Below are 20905 nucleotides of genomic sequence, written 5' to 3' on the forward strand. Positions count from 1 at the left end.
CCCACATCTCCAGGTCTCCTCCCACCACGTGCTGAGGCTCACTCTGTGACACGGGGGTTGCGCATCCAGGGTCTCGGCTCTTCATCCTTCCAAGTGCTTCCATCCTTGCGGTCAGCCTGCCCCACATCTCCAGGTCTCCTCCCACCACGTGCTGAGGCTCACTCTGTGACGTGTGGTTGCACACCCAGGGTCTCGGCTCTTCATCCTTCCAAGTGCTTCCATCCTTGCGGTCAGCCTGCCCCACATCTCCAGGTCTCCTCCCACCACGTGCTGAGGCTCACTCTGTGACACGGGGGTTGCGCACCCAGGGGCACATCTTTGTAAGATTTGGGTGCGGGGGTGATCTTCAGATATCCCAACAATCTGGCTGGCACATAATATCAAAATACATTATATGACAAGCAGGGCTCCTGAGGGGGCTTAAGGGGCAGAGGAATGGTAGAAGCAGTAAGTGAGAGAGAATACCATATTTAGTGAAATAACCAACATTTTTGAAGCATTCAAAGCAAAAAGGGAGGTAGTAAGTGTCTTTGTCTGTGTTTATGTAAAAATTCTTGGTGAAATCCGACAGACATCTCACCGTACCCAACTGAATGCATCTGTACCCAACTATTTCCTAGAAAATATATTAATTAGGGGGTTCCAACACCTCCCCCGCCCCCCAAGCTACGCCCATGTGCACACATTTCAGCACATTCACTGATCTCCTGCACAACACACTACCGGCTACCACCACTGTGCCCCAGTGTCGGAAGTGCATTATAAGTAATAAGTAGGGCTCTCAGTTTTATTGTGTGTGTGTGCATATTTTTTTTACATTTTTGTCTGTATTTATACATATTTATTTTGAGTTTTAAGAATAGAGTCGGAAAATGGTAGGGATCCACATTTATTTCATTCTTAGATGTGCACTCATACCTGGATGCCTTTGAGCGTTTTAGCAAATTAAGCAGCCACATATTACAAAACATTTCACCCACAGGCGCATATTAGCATTATACAGCAAATACATGTGAACATGCCTGCATTTAAGGAATTCTCACCCTGTTTTAACTCCCCTTGCTGTCTGTCTGCCTAGTTCTTGCCTGGAAGTCATGAAGAACAGAATTGAGTCTCTCACAAGAAACTGAATTTTCAGTATTTTTCAGATTTTTTAAAATAAATACAGACAGGAAACCTATTGTTTTCTGTCTTAATTTATCTGTTAAAATCAGTAAAAATGGAAAACTGGGAGCCCTAATTATAAGGATGAGAACTGTGATGCTGTGCACGGTGGGAGTGAGTGGGGGGCGGCCTCAAAGGTGTGACCAAAAAAACAACAAAATATTCTCTAACTTTTTCCGTCTTTCTCCTTCAGGTAACTAAATATATAATAATGCCCTGCTTAGAAGGAAATTAAGTGCAAGTTGTGTTAGTGCATTTCCCACTAATTATCATGTTCTGAAACCTTTATTAGTTAATGCGCTGCAGAGGTCTGTGTGTAACCAGCGAGCCACAGTATTAAACCCTGGTTGGTGAAGTGGGGAATTGCGAGGTGTGTGTATATGTAGCACTATGAAGTCCTGGCCTGTGACAGAAAGCGCTGTGAATATGAGTCCTTATTTTAAACTTTCATTACACACCATATAAAATAGTCTTCTTCAGAATGTTCAAAAAGGTTTAAGATAAACAAAGCGCTTCCAAAATATAGACTTTAGTAATGCCCAGACTGTGAGTGCAAATGTCCTTAACAACTACGCACTTAACATGTCAGCTGTTAACTCCATTACACTACATCTGTGTTATCAGGACGCCTCAAGTGATTCCATCAAATGAAGTCTATACTGGCTTCTAGGCACCCTTTCCATTTGCAGATTGGCCAGTTGCGCACACTTAGATTTCTTTCAGACAGCATGCACCCTGGCAAGAAGGCTTGTGTAGCTGTCTGCCCGGCTTCGGTTTCACAGCACAGAAGGCGCCCTGCCTTACACCACAGCTGAAACATTTCAACTCTGGGAATGCTCGTATTTAGGGAACTGTTATTTTTTATTTTTTTATTAAAAATCACCAACAACCGTAATCAAGGGAGTAACCCTAGCTGTATGCCCTTAAAGTCAGGGCGGTTTGGCATCCCAGCATCAGCAGAGCTCCCCTCCCAGAGGGCATCTTCTCCAGGAGTCTAGACTTGCCCACAGTTAGGAGGAACCTGCCAGTCCTGTATGCTGGCGGGGCTCTTTGAACTGCTTCTCAGGCAGCTGGAGTCCTGTCCCCCTGCTCAGGATCACACGCAGCACTAGCCTTCTTTGCCTTGCTGAGATCTGCCACTTGAGTCCTCTGTGTTGACGTGGAAGGTATACATCCATCGACCCCTGCGAGACGCTTAAATGATACTGGAGTAATTGGCGTAATTCTGGCAATTTCATGTTACTCTTGACACGAAATTACTGAAAATGATGCCTGTTTGCGTAATTGTGAGTAATCCGACACACAAATCCTACCACAAGACAAACAAACTGAGCGAACACCAGCGCCTGCTTCTGTTCTGTTGCGATTAGCACTGTTCGCAGCACAAAAAGCATTCACTGCTCCATTCTGTGCTAAGAAAACCCTTGTAAATGCTGAGTTGTGCTTCTCAGGTAGTTCTGCATAAACTTGTGTAACTTTGTGTGTTCATGCTGCAGCAAATGACGTGAATTACGCCCACCCCTCGTCGCACTGTCCTCCCCTGGAGCTGCCCATCCGTCCACATCCTGTGCCATCTACCCCTAAACATCACTGCACCCCAGAGTATCCATCTGTCTTGTCCTTGCAAACTTACCTCCTGTGTACTCCTTAAGCCCCCTCCCACAACCACTCTTGAAACGTTGGCACAGCTGGCCAGAAGTCGTGAGTGTCTTGACTTAGGGTATCTGCCTCTTGGGGAAACTCTTCTTAGCCGACCCTTAAGTTATGTATCTGGAAGGGCATATCTAGCACTGAGGAATCCAGATGTTGTGAAAACATCTGCTAATGTTTACATGTGGATTAGAAATTTACTGACCCCCAACCAAGTCCGACATCTCACCCTAAACTCTACAAGAATCTATAATTGGCCGTTTCTGCTATGGCCCCTGGATCCAGGTCCTTCGGTGGGTGGTGGAGGGGGGCTGTCACCCAGGGAGGCACTAGATGAAATGGAGCCGGTTACCACACCCTGACACCACCCCTAAACCAAATGTGGGTCCCTGACTTCTGGTGGGAGAGGTGGTTAAGAGCAGGCGGTGGTTTGTTATTCTCTCCATAGCAGCAGGAACTGGGGAAGAGGTTAGCTCACCAGTGTATTTTAGTGGAATGACAAGTTGGACAAGCCACACTCGAAATGGGCGTGGCTAGAACACATACTAAGAATCTCTTCTCAGAGACGTGTAATTAAGGGCGTGGCTTAAAACATATACAGTAACATGAGTGGTACCCAGAGCATGCCACTTGGCAAGTATTTGGGTGGGTGTCTGAAGTTTCTGTTATTGCTTACAGACAAATAACCACAACAAACCTAGGCCTGCTTCCTTTGCCAATGCTTGTTAGTATCAAACCTGGGGTAATGCCAGTGGCCTTGTAGTGAATGTTTGAGACTGAATGAAACACTTCTGAGGCATGTGGAGGCTTTGGGGGGTCTTGGGGTGTCTGAGACTCCCTTTCATACCTCTGCCCTGTAACGCCTCTCGCATGTTAGACATTACATCAATTTTCTCCTGACTTCTTAGTTCTGAAAATCCCCATTTGTGTTCGTGTGAAATGGCCTCTTTTCTTCAATAATAGCGTCTTCTCACTCTTTCCTGCACATGCTTCCCTTCATCTCCTCCGTTTCGCACGCGCCCCCAGCTCACCTGTAAGCACTGACTTTTCTTTAAGTTTGGTGGTGTCCATATTTGGACATCTGGGTACCACTTCCCCACAGTAACAACTGGTGCATATGTGACCATTCACCGAGTGCTCTGCAGAGCGGCCAACGACTGGAGGGGCATGTCGTCGGACTACCTTTGCGACCCACTGGCAGGCGCTATGAGACTCTCTCGCTGCCTTCAGCCTCAGGCTGTCAATGATGGCGAATCATAAACCCCCACAGGGCACCTGAACCCACCCAGACACCTCGAGGCCACCGGGTTCGGTCTGCGCTGTACCACGTCACAACTACAACCCCGTCGTAAAAAGCAAGTAACATTAGGAAATGCAGGGCAATGGCTCTCACACGTCAGACCCCCTCTGCCCCTCGACTGATTGCTCTGAGGATGGGGGTGGGGAGGGTGTGGGGGGGGGGGGGGACTGCTTTCCTCGTTTGCAGTCATATTTTGACTGTTGGTGATTGAAAGTATAAATGTTTCCTCTTTTTCTCTCTTGTATTTTGTCCCTTGGTGATTGACAGGATATATTTTTCCCCTTTTGTATTTTGACTGCTGGTGTTTGGAAGGATATTTTTTTTTCTTCGCTTGTATTTTGTCTCTTGGTGATTGAAAGTATACACTTTTTCCTCTTTTGCTCCCTTGCAGGCAGTTCGTGCTCATGGCCCCGGCGCTGCTAAAGTCCAAAACCAGCGAGATGTTGTGCGTGTTTATCCGGAACATCGAGACACCCGCTCCGGTGACCGTGATCCTGGACCACGCCAGCTTCAGCCTCTCTGTCCTCAACGAGACCGTGCCCGCCGGCAGCCCCTACTTCAAGTGTGCTCAGGTCTATGTAAGTGTGCTGGGATCAGAGGTCAGGCACTGCTTCCTCTGTAGTCCACTCGGTGCCGCGGGTCCAGGGCCTGCTGTGCGCCACTTTACGCGCGGTGCGCATGCCACAAGCCACTTTACGCGTGGTGCGCATGCCACAAGCTTTATGCACACCTTGGCTGAACACAGGAGATCCTGGAGCAGCCTGCGAGGGGTGGCCCGTGGACTTTGCAGCCCCTACTATAAGTGTGCGTAGGTTTATGTAAGTGTGCTGGGGTCAGAGGTCAGGCACTGCTTCCTCTGTAGTCGTTCCGTGCCGCGGGTCCAGGGCCTGCTGCGCGCCACTTTACGCGCGGTGCGCATGCCACAGGCCACTTTACGCGCGGTGCGCATGCCACAGGCCACTTTACGCGCGGTGCGCATGCCACAGGCCACTTTACGCGCGGTGCGCATGCCACAGGCCACTTTACGCGCGGTGCGCATGCCACAGGCCACTTTACGCGCGGTGCGCATGCCACAAGCCACTTTACGCGTGGTGCGCATGCCACAAGCTTTACGCACACCTTGGCTGAACACAGGAGATCCTGGAGCAGCCTGCGAGGGGTGGCCCGTGGACAAGGCACATGGCTGCCTTCCTTGCTTTGTGTGTCTGTCCATGTGCACCTCCTCCAGCTGCCACATCTCACTCTGTGGATCCTTCGCTTTACTGCACAGGGTGGACTGGGTCAGGTGCCAGAATACATGTGGCCCCCACTTCCATATTGGGTATCAGAAAAAGTTGTAATTTGTATTTACAAAGTGCCTACTACCCCTGACGAGGCGTTGACGCGTTTTTTGGCGAGTAGCAAGCTACTCTGGAACCTGAAAAGGATTAGTGGTGGATTAGTATAGGGAATTATGAGTTAATCATGTGAGTCTGTTAGTTGGACTGAATATGATAATGGAGGGATGGAAGAGAGAAGCCTCTAGAAAGTGTTATTTGGGAGCTCATCGTAGTAAAATGAGCCTTGGGATTAGTCAATGGAGAGATGGAGGAGGGAAGAGTCTGTAGATGGGGATTAGGGAGATCATAGCAGTAACCTGAGGTTTGGGATGAGTGAAAGGAGGGACACGTGAGGGAAGACTTTAGTAGGGTTGTTTGGGAGATCATAGTAGTGGAATGAGGTTTGGGGTGAGCCAGGATGGATAGAGGGAAGCGTCAAGGAAGGGTATTGTATAGATCATAGTAGTATATGATGAGGTTTGGGGTGAGTCGGAGTGGAGACGGAGGGTAGATTGAGAGAGGTCTAGGGTGAGACACAGTAGTGCACTGGAGAGCGTGAGTTTTTTCTTCTCTTGAGCAGTATGAGTAAAGTGATACATATATAGTTACATGATTACATATACAGGATATATATGTATAAGGAATATAATATATTGAGATTGAGACTTCTGTAGAAATGTCGGGTGTCTCAGGCAGTCAGGGCCTCTCCCCTCATAACTTAGCAGGAATCACGTCCACGAGGAAACCACCACAGCCCTTGTGCCCACCGTCCCCACCGTTCCACCTCCACACAGCTGCTGCTAACACTTAAAATGACTCCGGCTAATGCACACTCCACTGCTGGTGGTGGCAGGTGGGGCCCACCAGCACTGATTTTGGGGGACAAGCAGTTACTTTTTTCTCAGAAGACATTGACCCCTAGTAAGAGACACACAAAGGGGGGGGGGAGAGGAATAGGAAGACAGAAAAACTGTGACAGAAGAAAAAGGGCGAAAAACAACCTGCACAAGTACAGCGGGCAGGGAAGGCCTAGTGGTGGGTGAAAGAGGCACAGGGTGGTATCGTAAATAGGAAGCCCTGAGATCCAGCGCCCTGATAGCACTGCACGCAGGTTTCTGGGCTCCAACTAGGCCCCAGCAGTGGCTGCTGCAAATCTGTAGGGGAGGGTGGGCAGAGATGGGGGAGGTGGGGTGAGACAAAAAATATAAAATAATAACAAAAAAACTTTCCGACTTCGGGTGCCTCGCTCCTGATCCCTAACCGTGGTGTTGGTGTCCGAGCAGTCCCTGGGACACCGGCACAAACACCACATACAATCCTGGTGCTGCTCTCATGCAAAACCTAGCATGAGAGCAGCACCAGGATTGGGATGACGGTCTTGGTCCACGGCTCAGACACTGCATGGGAGTCTGTACAGTTTCTCCAACCCGGCTGTGTAACAGTCAGGTTGGTGAAACCTAAGTGTGCATGTCTGTTTGAACAGTCTAAGACGGCTGCCCAAACACAAGTGCACTTAAGTGCACAGATTCCAGTCCTACTTACCTTTATCCCCACCTGTGAACCAGCCCTGCTTCTCCCTCAGCAGCTGGCTTAGTCTGGGCAGTGACTCTCCTTCGCCATTGTGCAGGAGCCGTCCCTTCTAGGCCCCTGTGCCTCTTCGTTTACAAATGAAGCTCTGGGTCACTCGCTGGTGGTCAGGAGGCCGGTTGGAGTTAGTCGCGAACTTGGAGAAGGTGTCTGCAGCATCCAGGGTGGGTAGAATGGCACACAATGGGCTTTGGGTCTTCAAACCAACAAGTGGAGACAGGATGATGGAAGGTAGTGCCAGGGAGCGAGGAGTGAAGCAGGTTAAGATGAAAACCACCTCAGTGCAGTTATTGAAGAGGAGCTGTGGAAGGAGTCCTCACCTCCTGGTGCTCTGAGGGGGCGCCTTTTTAGAACTACTCTTAGAAACTTAAAACAAATGCTGGAATTCACTGGTTATTTATTTAAATGTGACAGTAACTATGGCAACCAGTCTGGAAACGGGGATGCCAAGCACCAGCAGTGGCTTGATTTTTGAAACATTGACAGTGACCTCTTACATTTGTGTTCCCCCTCTCTGCTGGTTAGAGCATTTTATTTGAGACATCTCTTGTAATCCTGCACCCCTGGATTTTTGGGCATGTTACTGTGTCATGGCACTTATGTAGCACTTAGTTTCCCTATGAAGTGGCCCGGCCCTTGGACTTCTGACCGCCCCTGCCTCCTTTTGTTCAGGACGCCCTGGAGATGCTTGGAGCCATTGGAGTTCAGGCGACCCTGGCCCTAGGGGTTCAGGTGGCCCTGGTGGTCCCTAGCACATTGAGAGTTCATGCGGCCCCTGGCCCTAGGGGTTCAGGTGGCCCTGGTGGTCCCTAGCACATTGAGAGTTCATGCGGCCCCTGGCCCTAGGGGTTCAGGTGACCCCTAGCACTTTAGGAGTTCAGACAGCTGAGGTCTTTGAGTGGGCACACAGCCGCACATGAGTGTGGACTACAGGTGCAAGTCAGGGAGACGGCTCAATCAGTCGACCGGTAGAGTGACTTGCCACCCGTGAGGGTGTCCAGGTGCCGGCAGGGTCTCCGTCGCAGAGCCAGCTTTTCAGCGTCCTATGTAACTCCTGTAGAGTTGGGGGTGGGGGGTCCTGAGGTGTAGAGAGACTGTTTGAGGCTTTAGTTGTGAGGTAGGAGAAGGAGCGTCCTCCTGCTCTCGTGCATCGTGGGCGGGTGGTATTGGGCAGCGTAAGGGAGGTGGAGCTGAGGTGTCAGGAGGGTTTGTAGAATCTCAGACGGTGGTTGATACAGGTAGGTCTGGAGTCATGCAGGGCCTTGAAAGCCTGGGTGAGGAGCTTGAACTGGAATTTCTTCTGAACCCACAGCTAGTGGAGTTTTTTTTGGAGGTGGAAGATGTTGTGGGTGCGATGTGGGGGATCCAGGATGAGTCTTTCTGCAGAAATATGGATGGCCTGTAATCCTTGAAGTAGGTGGGCCTCGATTCCCACGTAGAGGGTGTTTCTGTAGTCCAGTTGAGTTGTGACCAGGGCTTGGATGATGGTGCGTCTTTCTTTTTGGTGAAGCCGAGATCTGAAGGACTAGTCCGTGAGAGAGAGCTGGAGGCTATCTGGGTGACTAGTTCGTCGAGACGTCCTTATAGCCGAAGAGGGTGGAGTGCCAATGTGTAAGGCCATGGGGTAGGCTCGTGGACACCCTTGGGTAAAGGCAACCTTTGTCCATCTAGAAGGGGTCTGTTGGTCCTTCTGTCTTGGAGCTATAGAGTGGCGCTAGACGCCTCTGGGCGCTGGTGGGCTCAGGGCAGGGGCATAGATGACGTAAACTGGTTGGGTACAGAGCAGCACAATCTATCCGAACAAGTCAGTAAAGTTTACCTAATCTGTGCACACGTTGTCTTTCAGAGAAGTTTAACTTGCAGTCTGGGATGCCATGCACTGATGTAATGCCAGCCAAGCCCAGCACTGACAGATGTGCTTTAAAGACCCATTAGTCTCACAGATGACCTATTTTCCATCCGAAAATTCGCCGTCTGCCTCTAATCCTTGTCAGGGGGTAAACAGCAGTTGTTTGACAACTTGTATTTGTAAAGTATTTATTTCGTGCGTGTTTAACTTTCATTGGAAATTCCACCCACCTTTTACATCATCGTGGACAGTAGTGCCTTCAGTGATCCAGTACTTCCTACTCGTTTCCAGGCACTGCAAACAACAGGTATTAATCTTTGCCACTTAACCATACTGAATTTACTGACTCCCGAAGGATGAAAGGCTGAGGTGACTTTGCCAGGATTAAAGGTCATGACCTTCTGATCTCAGGGGTGGCCATGGGACTCACAAAACCGTCCTTTTGGCTATTAAATGGAAGGGAGGGCTAGGTCCTTGAAGGGTCTGGAACGACCTGGGATGTTACATCAAACAAGCATTGGCTAAGCCCATCAGCCTGTCCTTTAAGGAAACTGCCTCTTCAATAACTGGTGGATTACTGCAGTGCTGAGGACGTGTTAGTGATTCAGAAAGGAGTTCCAGGCTCTCTGACAGGTCTGTCCGACATCAGGTCAGGGGAGCGCGGCTTCTGGACGGTTTTGGGACCATGCATAACCTAAAATTATAGGTGTTTTTCACCTCATGGGAGTGATATCACAGAAACCTCGAGCTTTGTTTGCTCTTGTCTATTTGAGGTCACTCGGAACCCCTACAGAGTCCAGAATTCTGTTACTCATGGATTCCATAGAAAGACTCTATCACTTGCACCAGACTCTAAAGCTAGTAACTCCCTGCTATGACGTAGCAACGGCTGGTAACAAAACTCTTCGCGCACTGATGCTACTCCATAAAGGCCTTTCCGGCCAGGCTGATGGGTCCCTGAGAGCAGGCTAGCACCGTTGCAGGGTGCGGAAGGGAGGCAGGGAGGGTGCTGGAGCCTGCCTAACAATGGCTTCCACCAGCTGAATTATGAGGAAGCGGTTTACCACTAGCGATCAACCTGGGCGGTGAAGGGACGGGCTCCCTATAGAAACCTAAGCAGAGTTATATGGTGTTCGGCAGCAAGCTGGCCACTTGGGATAGACGGATTGTGTTGGAGTACCAAACCGTACTAGGGAGACACCTTCCTCCGGAAGAAGTGTCTGCCATAGGGAACTTTGTTATAATCTGGGCTCCTCCCCGTTCAAATATTTTAATATTTTCGTCAATCCTGTTCAGCAAGAATTTTTTTAATTGGAAGTGGGTGCGCACAGATGACATAATTATAGCAGGGTGCTTCCTTCATTTCTGCTGTCTGCATCCAGACCCAGTCATGGGTTGGACTGGCTCCAGCCGGCAAAGTCAGGTGAGTCATTTTTTGTGACAACTGTTGTGACCCTGATCAGAAATGTTGTTACTCCGCAATGGTTCTCTTGTTAGCGCACAGTGAGTCTCTTGAACTTTGCTGCTTGTGTAGGCCTGGCATGGGGAGCTTCTGGTTTCTGCAGCTGATTTCAGAAAGTAAACAATCTGAGGGAATAGCTGCACTCTCAGAGGGGGGAATAATTTGTGCAGATCAGAACAAAGTCGAATATCACTGAATGGCGTGGAATCATCCAAAATGTGAAAGGCAGTTCAAACGTGCAAATGGAACAAGGGTGCTGACCCAAAGACACCAATGACTGAAGTTCTGCTGACTGAAAGCCCTTTGTGTATGTTGTGTGTTGTGCTGACATGAGCTCACGCAAACGGCAAGCTTTCAAGCCAGACATAAAAAAACATGGAAGCAGAAAGGCTCAGTCTAACTCCAAGCCCTCCACCTTGAGGCCCGGTTGAAAGGTCCCCGTTACCAATGAAACGGGGAGTAAACAGGAAACCGGCTCAAATGGAAAGTAGAAAAGCAGTGTAATAGCAACATTGGCCAACTGTCTACATTGGCACCATCCTGTGGGTGACCATGTGTTAATGGAGCTTGGCACCCTTGTGGGTAATACTCCTTAGTGTACGTGCTGTACACATAAGTGCCAGTTAATAGGTGTGAGGTTGCTACTGACCTATAAGGCCCTGAGGTGCCTCATATGCCACTGTGGTGTCTCCCGTGCCAGCTGAGACCACCCTCATTCAGGTGTTGCCATCACCTGTCCAGCTAGGCTGGCACAACCAGACACCCGGCCATGGAGCGAGCCTTCCAGTTGTGCTTGATATGAGTTACTGCATAAAAGCACCCTCACCCTACCCTACCCTGCTGAATAAACTCTAGTTCACCCCCTCATTGATGATGTAAGTCTGACTCTGCCTTATAGAAATCTGGGGATCATGTTGAGTTCTTCTGAAAGTGTCTACTATTGTCTTCTCTGGATAGTTGAGGTACTCTCAACATGAAACCACTAACAGTTTCTATTCTTGAGTATAGATCCACTTATGACAAATTACATTCTGTGGCGTTAAGTAGCTTTATAACCACTTTACTGCTTCCTGAAATACTTACCTGAGGACAAACATGGTGGTGACCCACCCCGAACCTATCCGCATAATATAAAGTAACATTAGGTTTCAGCACATCGGCGGTACCATTTCACTTTGTAAAGTGATGGCTGCTTTTGTTTCCGGTCACCAGTGCTTTGCTTGGCATGTTCCTGGTGCCCCTTGGTCTGGCTACAGACCGCTTTAGCTGTCTGGCAGGCATTTTATGTTCTATTCCACCACTTCTGACCTACTTCCATTGCAGTGCATGAGGCACTATTTACCATCTCGAGAGCACACAATCCGTACATTCATTTCTTAATTTCACACAAGGAATCCCGAGGCAGGCCTTTTTGTTGCTCTTTTTCACTGCAGCATCCTTTGTTTTCTTTCAGGTCTAATGTAATAGCCTCTGCCTTATTGTGATCTCAAGAGACTGACCTCAGGATGCCATCTTTACCCTCCACCCCTCCCTCAAGTGATTTTTTTTTTTTTTTTTTTTTCTTTTATTTTCACACTAAGGCTTAATGTAAGAGCAAAGTGAAAACAAGCATTGGCAAAGCAAATACGTCTGGTTTTAATTTAATCTGCAAACACAGAGATGCACACACTATCACATAAAATACAGCCTAGTGGTTTTTCCAATGCTTATTTAAGGGACGTTTGCATTTTCCTGTTCAGTGCTGTTCGGGGGCTGTATTTTTTTAGTGGAAGAAGCATATGACAGGCGGCAGGCCATTTTCTGCTGCGACACCGGCAACCTCTGTCTCACACCTTATTCCTTGTACCACAGGATGTGTTTGTGGTTCATGAGTAACATCCCTTGGCACTGCCATGTTGCGTCATCCCTTGGCACTGCCATGTTGCGTCATCCCTTGGCACTGCCATGTTGCGTCATCCCTTGGCACTTCTATTTTAAGTAATTCCTTCGCACTGCCATGTCATCGTGTCACATCGCCATGTTGCATCCTCACAATGTTACGTCGCCCCTTCACATTACCATGTTACGTCCTCACTTCAGTGCCGTTTGGTATTTATTTATTGCGCAACTAATAAAAAATGATTGCATTCAGCAAAGAAAGGTAAAAAAAAAAATGGATTAACAAATCTAAAAAGCCATAAAAGGAAACCTCTAAAAGACGAGATTCCACAATGAAATATTATAAAAACAAACAGTTAAACCAGCCGTGCCTTAATGGCAGCTCCTTGCAGCTCTGCAATGTGCATCATCACGGGGCGGACAGCAGAAAGGGAATAGCCCACTCCGGCTCCCAACCCAAACAGAGGTCATGCGTCGTATCAACTCGCTGTTTTATTAAACCTACTCAGGAGTTTAGCCGACAATGAGTCCGCTGCACAATGACGCGCTCTGCAGGTTCTCGTGCAACCAGGTGCTCGAGCGGCAGTAGAATGCGAACACGAGACGAGCATCGTTAGTGCTGAGCTCGGTCCTTCTTGGTGGTTTGTCACACGCTTATAGAGCCGTTCAACTTTTAGTATAAATGTAGCAAAGCATGCCATGTGTTGAGGTGTCAACCCTTTGAGACAGAACAGAATTGCGTGACGGCCCCACCTAATGCCGTTGGTATCTGATAGACTTCTAGTTGCAGATTCCTTACCTTTGAATTTCCCCTGGAGTCAGACTGGATCCAGGGATTTTTCTCCGAGCAGTACCGCTGCGTGGCGTTGGTCGACTCCGCGGGTGTCGTTTGCATCGTGTTTGCTGTGATGATATTGTATTTAGGCGCCACCCCGGCGCGCTGATGTCAGTTTCTTTTCACGACTCTCCACGCCAGTAGCGTGGATCCATGAAGAACACAGTCGTGTGCCAAAGCTAGGGCCCTTAAAGGGAAGTTCCTGTCCCTAGAAATTAGTTCGCAGTTTGGGGAGGCTGGGCGGGTCGGTAAGCAATCTACAACTAAAATGTCTCTACCAGAAATATTGTTACCGAAGGTAAGTAACTTGTACATTAAGGCTGTTTCTAAGATATTTTTTTCCGGCAGGATAACAGAGCAGGGCATATACAGAGAATATGTAAGAAGTTCTGCCGGGGATGTGTACAAAGGCTGCATCTCTTGCTGCTCCAGGGCCAAAGCCGTTGTGGAGCTGCAATCTGCGAAGGGAGTAGGCCTCGTCTAGCGTGGAGCACCTTTGCTTTAAGGACTCTTAATCCTGCAGCCATGTGTGGCTGTGCAGCCGGGGCCTTATACGTGTTAATAGCCATCCATGAATGAGAGCATAGTCTGGACGTACCTTTATCATCCCGCCATGAAAGCTGCATCATTTGTGTATTCAGTAATTGCTTGAAGAGTTTATGCTGTAACGTTCTTCCAGCTGCAGATGTTCTACTGCACTGTGATTCTCTCCGACCATGTATATAAGGCTTTAGGCGCTTTGAGGCCAACTTCTTGCCAAATCAGCGCCTTTACTGAATTTGTCGTAGCCTGTGTTAACCGTGAAGCATATTTGAAAAGGGCCAATCTTGTACCAGTGTCTGCCCTTGAAGGCCAAATTCCCGTCTGATTTGTGCTGGAGAGAAGCTGCGTGGCACTGAAGAAAGGTGGTGAAAACCTTTTCTCTGCCAGTATCATGAAATAGTCAAACTTGCAGGGGAACCTGTTCAGACCGTGGGCAGGAGCGTTGCCTCATCACCGTGAGGAGGGACTCCAAGTTCGGCTCTGCAGTTTCGTAGTCAGGGGTTGTTTAGATGCGAGTGGAGACGCCATCCTTGCTCTCCGGGTGTTTCGCTGCAGGTGGTGAGACTAGCGCTGAGAGGTTTATAACTGATGCTTGTGCCCACCGGTCTCCCCGCAGAGCCGTCGCTGTACTCGATTACAGCTTACCAAAGATGCCTGCCCGGGTCTCTCCACGTCCACAGACGGCTCATGTGACTTACAATGTTGATAAAGTATTTACACATTTTGGAGACTTTCAATAGAACGATGTCATCTGCATATAAAGATCTCATTCTTGGCTCAGTTTAAGGGGGTCGGATCTGGCGCTGTTCAGCGGCGCGCACAGCTCTGCAGCTAGAAGTTAAGTAAGGTGGCGCTAGCACTCCGCCTTGCTTCACGCCGCTACCTCTGGTTCTTAGCAGGGGCTCTTCAGTGGTCGCCTACTCTGACCCTGAGCCAGTTATCGGAGTATATGAGCTGTATTCCTTATAGCAGCTTGGGAATGGTGAAGTTCTCCAACTTCCTCCACAGCCCGTGTGATCGACTGAATCAAACGCTTTGGACAGATCCACAAAGCGAGTACATGCGGCCAGTTTCTTTCTTGTGTAGTTTTCGGCTAGCATGGCCAATGCTTAGTGCGGTGCGCCACCTGGCCAGTGTCCGAGTCTTTGTGAGTGCTTCCAAGCACCTCATGCAGCAACCAACACAGACCTCCTAGAAGATGTCCGGCCTATTGGCTTTACCAGCTCATACGTTTTAAGGCATGGGCAAAGTGGGCTCTGCCCCCCTCCCCTCTGCCTTTCAACGCCCCCCCCCCCCCCACCGCGCTCATGGATCCAGCTCTGTTCTGCAGTCTCTTGTCCTCATGACCTTGAATAATTCTCAACAGATTGTTTTAAACACTGTTATTCATTCATTTATTTTTAATGTGGGTGATGTGAGTCTATTGCAAACATTTTGGAGAGTGATATTGTTTCTTTCCTACAACACCCGTAAGAAAAAGTTTCTTTGAGCTCAGAAGAGGACCTCGCAGATCTAACACGGGTGGGGGTCACGGGGATTATTTGCAGTTGTGTTAGTGAGCAGCTGCTGTGTTACAATATTAGACACACCCCACGGCCCCTGAATATTGGATGTATACGCCAATGACCTCCAAAGAGGCGTCAAAGCGCTGAAACTGGCTCAGCAGGGCAAATCTGTTCCCAACAGCGGCCCCCAAAATACGTGTGGCCCCGGGCCCCCAAGATCCTGAAGATGCCCCTGTTGTCAGCCCCCTGCACCAGCTGTTCCTTCGGCCCTGTGGTATGCCAGAAGCTGGTCACTGGCTTCTCACACCTTGCCATAGAATCCAAATCACAACTGGGCCTCACGGCCGCTGCCCTGAGCGCTCCGCGAAGAGGCCAAGGTCTGGATGGGCAAGTAGGCAGAACACCTTGTCTCAAAGAATGAGCGGCCCTGTGAGGCCTCACCCCGCCTGCGGCTCCCCCAGAGGACTCCACGGTGCCCAGACTCCTAGAGGTGAGTGTCCACAGTAGGCGCTATACGAGGTTCAACTGTTGATTCCAAAAAACAAAAGCAAGAAACTACACGACTGGGAAAGAGAAATACTCTTAGAATGAGGGTACGTGCGCCCAGCCCTTGAATGCACCCCTCGGAGATGCGGCAGGGACTGCGCCACTGGTGGGTGGACGTACCAAGATGCAGTGAAGTCTTGTCTCTGGTGTGGGGTTGTAGGCCGCAAAGCACTACATCTGGGCCCTGGCACCCCACGGTGATGGAGGGGGGTGGGGGGTGTGCGCACGCGCGATGGGTGCCCCGGTGCGCTGCACCCGACGCACAGGGCCGTGCGCCAGCAGCACCGGTGTGCCGTGTACACAAGCGGGGTGTTCACTCCCAGCCTCTCTGCAGTGTGAGCGGGAACACGAGCGCCGGGTGCATTCCTGTGGCCCGGAGGTGTTGCAATGCCGCTGGGGCACCTCAGGGTTCCTCAAGCTGATTGTTTACTTTCCTTCTCGACAAAATCCGCCTTCGCGGACTCTGCAAAGAGGAGACGAAAACCCGCCTTGCGCTCGGCCTGGTTTTAACTTTCAGGCCATTTTGTTACCTGAAGCCGGAGGTTTCCCAAATATAGCTGATTATCCCGGAATATGTGAGGCCCCGCACTCTGCCCAGGCCCTGGGACTGCACGTTAATGTGGGCAGAGGGCCCTGCTTTGTGCGCACTGCCACCGGGGCCTGTGACGTGCACACTGGGGGTGTGATGTGCACAGAAGGCATGTCACGTGCACACCCTGTGACGTGCACACTGGTGCTGAGAGTGCCAGACATGTGATGTGCACAGCACTGAGGGTTTAGGCCCTGTGATATGCACAGAAGGCACGTCACGTGCACACCCTGTGACGTGCACCCTGGTGCTGAGACTGCCACACATGTGATGTGCACAGCACTGAGGGTGTAGGACCTGTGATATGCACAGAAGGCACGTCACGTGCAAGTCTTGTGACGTGCACACTGGTGGTGAGAGTGCCAAGCATCTGTTGTGCACAGCACTATGTGTAGGCCCTGTGATATGCATAGAAGGAATGTCACGTGCACATCCTGTGACGTGCACACTGGTGGTGAGAGTGCCAGACATGTGATGTGCACAGCACTGAGGGTGTAGGCCCTGTGATATGCATAGAAGACGCGACGTGCACACTGCTGAGGCCCCAGTGCACGGTGGTGGGTGCCAGACCCTGTGGTGTGCATAGCACAGTGGGTGTGCACTCTGATGTGCATAGAAGACGCGACGTGCACACTGGTGAGGGCCCCGGTGCACGGTGGTGGGTGCCAGACCCTGTGGTGTGCATAGCACAGTGGGTGTGCACTCTGATGTGCATAGAAGACGCGACGTGCACACTGGTGAGGGCCCCGGTGCACGGTGGTGGGTGCCAGACCCTGAGGTGTGCATAGCACAGTGGGTGTGCACTCTGATGTGCATAGAAGTAGACGCGACGTGCACACTGGTGAGGGCCCCGGTGCACGGTGGTGGGTATAGCACAGTGGATGTACACTCTGATGTGCATAGAAGACGCGACGTGCACACTGGTGAGGGCCCCGGTGCACGGTGGTGGGTGCCCGACCCTGAGGTGTGCATAGCACAGTGGGTGTGCACTCTGATGTGCATAGAAGACGCGACGTGCACACTGGTGAGGGCCCCGGTGCACGGTGGTGGGTATAGCACAGTGGATGTACACTCTGTGATGTGCATAGAAGACGCGACGTGCACACTGGTGAGGGCCCCGGTGCACGGTGGTGGGTATAGCACAGTGGATGTACACTCTGTGATGTGCATAGAAGATGCGACGTGCACACTGGTGAGGGCCCCGGTGCACGGTGGTGGTGCCCGACCCTGAGGTGTGCATAGCACAGTGGGTGTGCACTCTGATGTGCATAGAAGTAGACGCGACGTGCACACTGGTGAGGGCCCCGGTGCACGGTGGTGGGTATAGCACAGTGGATGTACACTCTGTGATGTGCATAGAAGACGCGACGTGCACACTGGTGAGGGCCCCGGTGCACGGTGGTGGGTATAGCACAGTGGATGTACACTCTGTGATGTGCATAGAAGACGCGACGTGCACACTGGTGAGGGCCCCGGTGCACGGTGGTGGGTGCCAGACCCTGAGGTGTGCATAGCACAGTGGGTGTGCACTCTGATGTGCATAGAAGTAGACGCGACGTGCACACTGGTGAGGGCCCCGGTGCACGGTGGTGGGTGCCAGACCCTGAGGTGTGCATAGCACAGTGGGTGTGCACTCTGATGTGCATAGAAGTAGACGCGACGTGCACACTGGTGAGGGCCCCGGTGCACGGTGGTGGGTGCCAGGCCCTGAGGTGTGCATAGCACAGTGGGTGTGCACTCTGATGTGCATAGAAGTAGACGCGACGTGCACACTGGTGAGGGCCCCGGTGCACGGTGGTGGTGCCCGACCCTGAGGTGTGCATAGCACAGTGGGTGTGCACTCTGATGTGCATAGAAGTAGACGCGACGTGCACACTGGTGAGGGCCCCGGTGCACGGTGGTGGTGCCCGACCCTGAGGTTTGCATAGCACAGTGGGTGTGCACTCTAATGTGCATAGAAGTAGACGCGACGTGCACACTGGTGAGGGCCCCGGTGCACGGTGGTGGGTGCCCGACCCTGTGATGTGCACAACAATAAAGGGCAGGCCCCGTGATGTGGGGGCTTTCTCTGTAATGTGGGGGGCTGGCCCTCTGTTTTGGGGGGAAGGCTCTGTTTTGAGGGGCAGGCCCTGGGGTGCGTGTTGGGGGCCCTGGGATATTGGGGGCAGCCCCTGTGTTTGAGGGTCCGGCTCTAAGATGTGTGTTGCAGGCCCGTGACGCGGGGGTCAGGGTCTGTGATGGTGGGGAGAGCAGACCCCCGTGATGGGAGTGGCAGACCCCCTGGTGATTTGCGACTGACTGTGAGAGTGGCACTCAGTCCTTTATGACTGATTGAAAGGACAGTATGTAGGTGGTTGTGCCCATAAAATGAAGCTTAGCTTTCTCCGTTACCAATTCTATATTTGTTCTTTTCATTGTCCGCCCACTGGTGTCGGTAGTCTCAAGAGTGCACCGTAAAGGAATAACATAGAATGAGTACAGCATTTTTTTTTTTTTTTTTTTGTCTGTCCGATTTCAAGACAAAATTATTTTTTTAGAAAGTGCGAATGCGCTAACGGTGCAAAACATTGCTAACAAGTTTCACATGGAGAGCAGCAGTTTTAGGTCGAGCCTATGAGACAAGCCGGCTGGTTGCAAAAGACTTACTGTAGGCTTCCCTAGAGTCTACAGCCTTACAGCCCGCCCACTGCCTATGGTTGGTTGGATCGACTGTCACTCTAATGTGCTTGCTTCTTATTTAGGGGCTTTCCCTGCCATCCGTGCCTTTGTCCCTCCCCTGGAGCGCAGTCTCTTTACCTTCCCTCTGGGTGGGCTTTAGCACGAAAAACACAACGTAGTGGTTTTGCCAATGCTTACTTAATGGACGTTTGCATTCTCCTGTTCAGTTCTGGTCCTGAGCAGCATTTTTTGAGTGGAAGAAGGGCATGGGAGACGGCAGGCCATTTTCTGCAGCCCCCATGCGACCTCTTCCTGCTGCTTCGGTCTCACGCCTGATCCAGTTTTGGCGCATTAAGAGATGCAAACACCCTCCACAAATGTACAAAAGGGCTCTGTGGCGGCACAAACTGTGACGTCTAGCGAGTAGAAATAGCATTTTACAAGTACAAAATTGCAAATAGGGATTTGCTATTTGCGATTTCCTAACCACATGTACATAGCATTTCATAAATGCGAAAGGGGCCTCTAGGAAATGCTATTACCATCGGATCTAATCCGATGGAATCCATGAGCAATTGTTTAAAAATGCAGTTTTTATAGTGCAGTGTTCAGCGCTCACTTGCCCCAGGGGCATAGGCGCTCAGTACTGAGGACCACTTTCTAAGTATGTTGGGGGGGGGGGGGGGGGGGGCTAGGCCTGTAGGTACGAAGGGATTTGCATTTCCAAAATTGCTATTTCCAATTAGGAAATGGGACTCCATAGGAATCGCTATTAGGAGATCGGAATTTTCTTACATTCCATTTGCATTTCCTGAATGGTGATTTCTGAGGATTCGCTATTTGGGAAATGTACGTTTCGTACATCTGGGCCCTAGTTCTTCACATGTGCCCTTTCCAGCTCCAGTTTTCTGCTCCACTTGAGTTCCACCTCCTCCCCTCTCCGCCTTAGTTCTCTCTTCATCCTCCTACTACTGCATCAAGTTGGTGAACCTTCCATTCCCAGGCGTCTCCTCACTGAGCTCCCAGCTCCCTCCTTCCTGTTTTCGGTGCCAGATGCATCCAGGGGCAAGAAACCTAAGTTTCATCACATCATCTGCAACAACTTCTGCATGTCTAGTGGTCTCTGTGCATGCATGTCTGTAGGGGGTTGCAAGAGTGTCCGTATGTGTTGCTCGGACTGCATATATGCATGCATATCTGATCTACATAGGTTTGTGGGTGACTGTTTCGTGTCTGTCTGCATTTAAAGTACAAAAATCAAGCCTATTGACCTTGTCAATGCTAACTATTTTTTTTTGTTTTTGAGAGGAAGTGGGAAGGCCAGTTCAAGTGGTGGGCTCACGTGGTAGGAGTATGTTGTGATGTTAACAGTAGGCACCCATGTGGCTTTAGGAATTGACTGGGTTCAAGGCACTTTGTGGCTTTCACTCACACCTTTCCATTCTGTGTCTTTGCAGATTCCACCTACAGAAAAAGCAGACCTCGCCTATGTGTCCATCACAGCTGGAAAGCTCAAGGAGCGTAAGAGTGTGGTGGTCAACAGTGTTCGAAACGTTTGCGTCCTAGAGAAGGACAAGCCCTTTTACAAAGCAGGCGAAACAGGTAAGACGGGACAAGCTGTTTATCCGTGACCACATCTGTATCTTACAAGGCACTTCTTTGAACCTGTTCAGGGGCCACTGGGTCAGATGTGGGTCCCATGCGCACTGTGTCCATGAAACCAAGCTGTACTCCACTGATGAGCCCACAACCAGGGCGAAACCTGCACTGGGCGCGGGAGGACCTGGCCCGGCAGTTCGGGCTGGACTGTTTCGACTGGAGCAGTCAAGACTGATTTGCGTATCGCTGGGTCCAAACTGAGGTGACATTGTAGCAAGGTGGAGGTATTATTATCTGGAGAGTGGAGGCAGAATGTGAATGACAAAACAGGCCAATGACTGAAGCAGAATGTGAATGACAAAAGAACAGGCCAATGACTGAAGCAAGCTGACCCACATCTCATGCTGTACGCTGTGGTGGG

At 50.5% G+C, this 20905-nt stretch overlaps 1 protein-coding gene across 2 annotated transcripts in view; it reads left to right on the forward strand.

Moving 5' to 3' along the window:
- Positions 1-20905, forward strand: part of LOC138303550 (ovostatin-like) — a 131994-nt gene that overhangs the window by 5244 nt on the left and 105845 nt on the right. For both annotated transcript variants that reach the window (XM_069242791.1, XM_069242792.1), the window contains exons 2-3: positions 4506-4692; positions 20343-20487. In XM_069242791.1, coding sequence (XP_069098892.1) covers positions 4506-4692; positions 20343-20487 — 332 coding nt within the window. The remainder of the gene's footprint in view (positions 1-4505; positions 4693-20342; positions 20488-20905) is intronic.

The sequence above is a fragment of the Pleurodeles waltl genome, chromosome 7, assembly GCF_031143425.1.
Source record: "Pleurodeles waltl isolate 20211129_DDA chromosome 7, aPleWal1.hap1.20221129, whole genome shotgun sequence".
NCBI classification, from domain to species: Eukaryota; Metazoa; Chordata; class Amphibia; order Caudata; family Salamandridae; genus Pleurodeles; species Pleurodeles waltl.